Source organism: Vigna radiata, unplaced genomic scaffold, assembly GCF_000741045.1.
Source record: "Vigna radiata var. radiata cultivar VC1973A unplaced genomic scaffold, Vradiata_ver6 scaffold_23, whole genome shotgun sequence".
NCBI classification, from domain to species: Eukaryota; Viridiplantae; Streptophyta; class Magnoliopsida; order Fabales; family Fabaceae; genus Vigna; species Vigna radiata.
In genome coordinates this window covers 3,201,540-3,203,457 of record NW_014541837.1, presented here as the reverse complement: position 1 = coordinate 3,203,457, position 1,918 = coordinate 3,201,540, and the positions used below count along the sequence as shown (strand labels likewise).

Below are 1,918 nucleotides of genomic sequence, written 5' to 3'. Positions count from 1 at the left end.
ATGGAGGGACGAAATCCTATACCTGATGATCAAGCTGAAGGACTGCACCCTTTCACGCCAAGAGTAATGAGAGCGATCATACCAGAAAACAAAATGCTTCCTTTGATGGAGAAATATGGAGGCTTATCTGACTCGGTCAAACACTTGCGATCTTTTGTGGATGCTATGGTTGTGTACTCGTCGGACGAGTTAGTATGGTGCAAATTTTTTTCCCTTTTACTGAAGGAAGAAGCGTTAGATTGGTTTCATTCCTTGCAACCGGGAACAATCGACAGTTTTGCCGTACTTAGGCAATTGTTTACCCAACAGTACGCTTCAAGCAAAACACTTGGAGTGACATACACAACTCTGGTGAGAATGAGACAAGGACGAGATGAGTCCCTCAAGGTGTTCATGGATAGATTCAATCGTACCGCTCGGCAAGTAAAAAACGTAGATCAAAGATTGATCGTAAGTGTGCTAACGGCAGCACTAAGACTTGGCCCATTTTGTGATTACTTGCATGCAGAAGAACCTCAGAGTATGGATGAGTTACAAAACAGGTTGGCAAGTTTTATTCGAATAGAGGAGGGAAGAGCACATCAACGAGGAAGAGAGGAAATTGAACCGATGGTCCGAGCGGGCAGAGATAGGGGCGCTGGACAATCGTTCGGGAGAAATGATAGAAGAGGCGGTCATCGAAGTAGGGACCAAACCAAAATCCAACAATATGTCCATCACACCCCATTGAATGCGCCCCGAGCAAGGGTATTGGAGGAAGCTCTAAGAGTCGACCTTATGGCTGTAGTTCAAATACCAACACTAGTAGGGGCTGATGAGAGTAAGTACTGTCGGTATCATCAGAACCGAGGACATACAACGGAGGATTGTGTCACATTAAAGGACAAGTTGGAAACTTTGGTCCAGGCGGGACATCTACAAAGGTTTGTTCAAAGGGGGGGGGGGGGGGGGGGCTCGAACGGGACAAGACACTCCTTCCTGCGACAAGACCCTCCCAAGAGAATAAACCAGCGAAGGAGCGATCGAAGCAGAAGTAGGAGTCGAGACCGAACGGTTAGAGGTGTAATCAATACCATCTCTGGAGGATTCGTAGGCGGTGGTTCAACATCCGCTGCAAGGAAAAGACACTTAAGGAATCTACATAGCGTTAGTCGAATGAGAATACCAAAAAGATCTATGCCTGCCATCACCTTCTCTGATGAAGACTTTCATGCACCCGATCTGGAACAGGATGATCCGATGGTCATATGATTGCTCGATACCAAGTCGGGAAAGTTTTGGGTTTTATGTTGACTTCGCGAGGCATAGAGGCCTATCCGGACAAATGTCGAGCCGTTCGGGAGATGAGAAGCCCAAGTAATCTAAAGGAGGTACAAAGATTAGTGGGCCGGTTAACATCATTGTCAAGGTTCATACCCAAGTTGGCCGAACGCATCCAACCTATCTTGAAAATGATGAAGAAGCAAACCTAGGGAGAGTGGGACGAACGGTGTGAAGCAGCATTTGGAGAAGTAAAGCAAATTCTCATTAATCCTCCAATTATGAGACGACCAGACTATGGTAGCGAGTTGCACTTATTTTTGGCAGTTGGTGAGGAAGCGATCAGTGCAGCTTTGGTCCAAGAAATCCCAGAATTTAGACCAATATACTTTATTAGCAGAATTTTGAAGGAAGCAGAAACCAGGTATCAGCAACTAGAAAAAGTAGTTCTGGCCTTAGTAAATGCTACCCGAAGACTTAGACCTTACCTACAAGGAAACCAGGTTGTAGTCCGTACGGATTACCCTATTGCTAAAATCTTACAAAAACCCGATCTGGCGGGGAGAATGATCGGCTGGTCCGTAGAACTCTCTGAGTTCAGTCTGAAGTATGAGCCAAGGGGATCTGTTAAGGGGCAACATTTAGCAGATTTTGTGGC

The 1,918-nt window shown here is 46.0% G+C and overlaps 1 protein-coding gene across 1 annotated transcript; it reads left to right on the top strand.

Moving 5' to 3' along the window:
• Positions 1-1,360, top strand: LOC106778541. Its single transcript, XM_014666510.1, has 2 exons — positions 1-923; positions 1,231-1,360. Exons 1-2 carry the CDS (start codon positions 1-3, stop codon positions 1,358-1,360), a joined length of 1,053 nt encoding a protein of 350 aa, XP_014521996.1.
• Positions 1,361-1,918: the final 558 nt, after the last annotated feature.

Bases quoted from the DNA above. Each gene is read 5' to 3' on its own strand.
- LOC106778541 (XM_014666510.1), top strand. From the start codon at position 1: ATGGAGGGACGAAATCCTATACCTGATGATCAAGCTGAAGGACTGCAC. The intron at 924-1,230 runs GTTTGTTCAAAG...GATCTGGAACAG, and splicing joins CAGGCGGGACATCTACAAAG to GATGATCCGATGGTCATATG.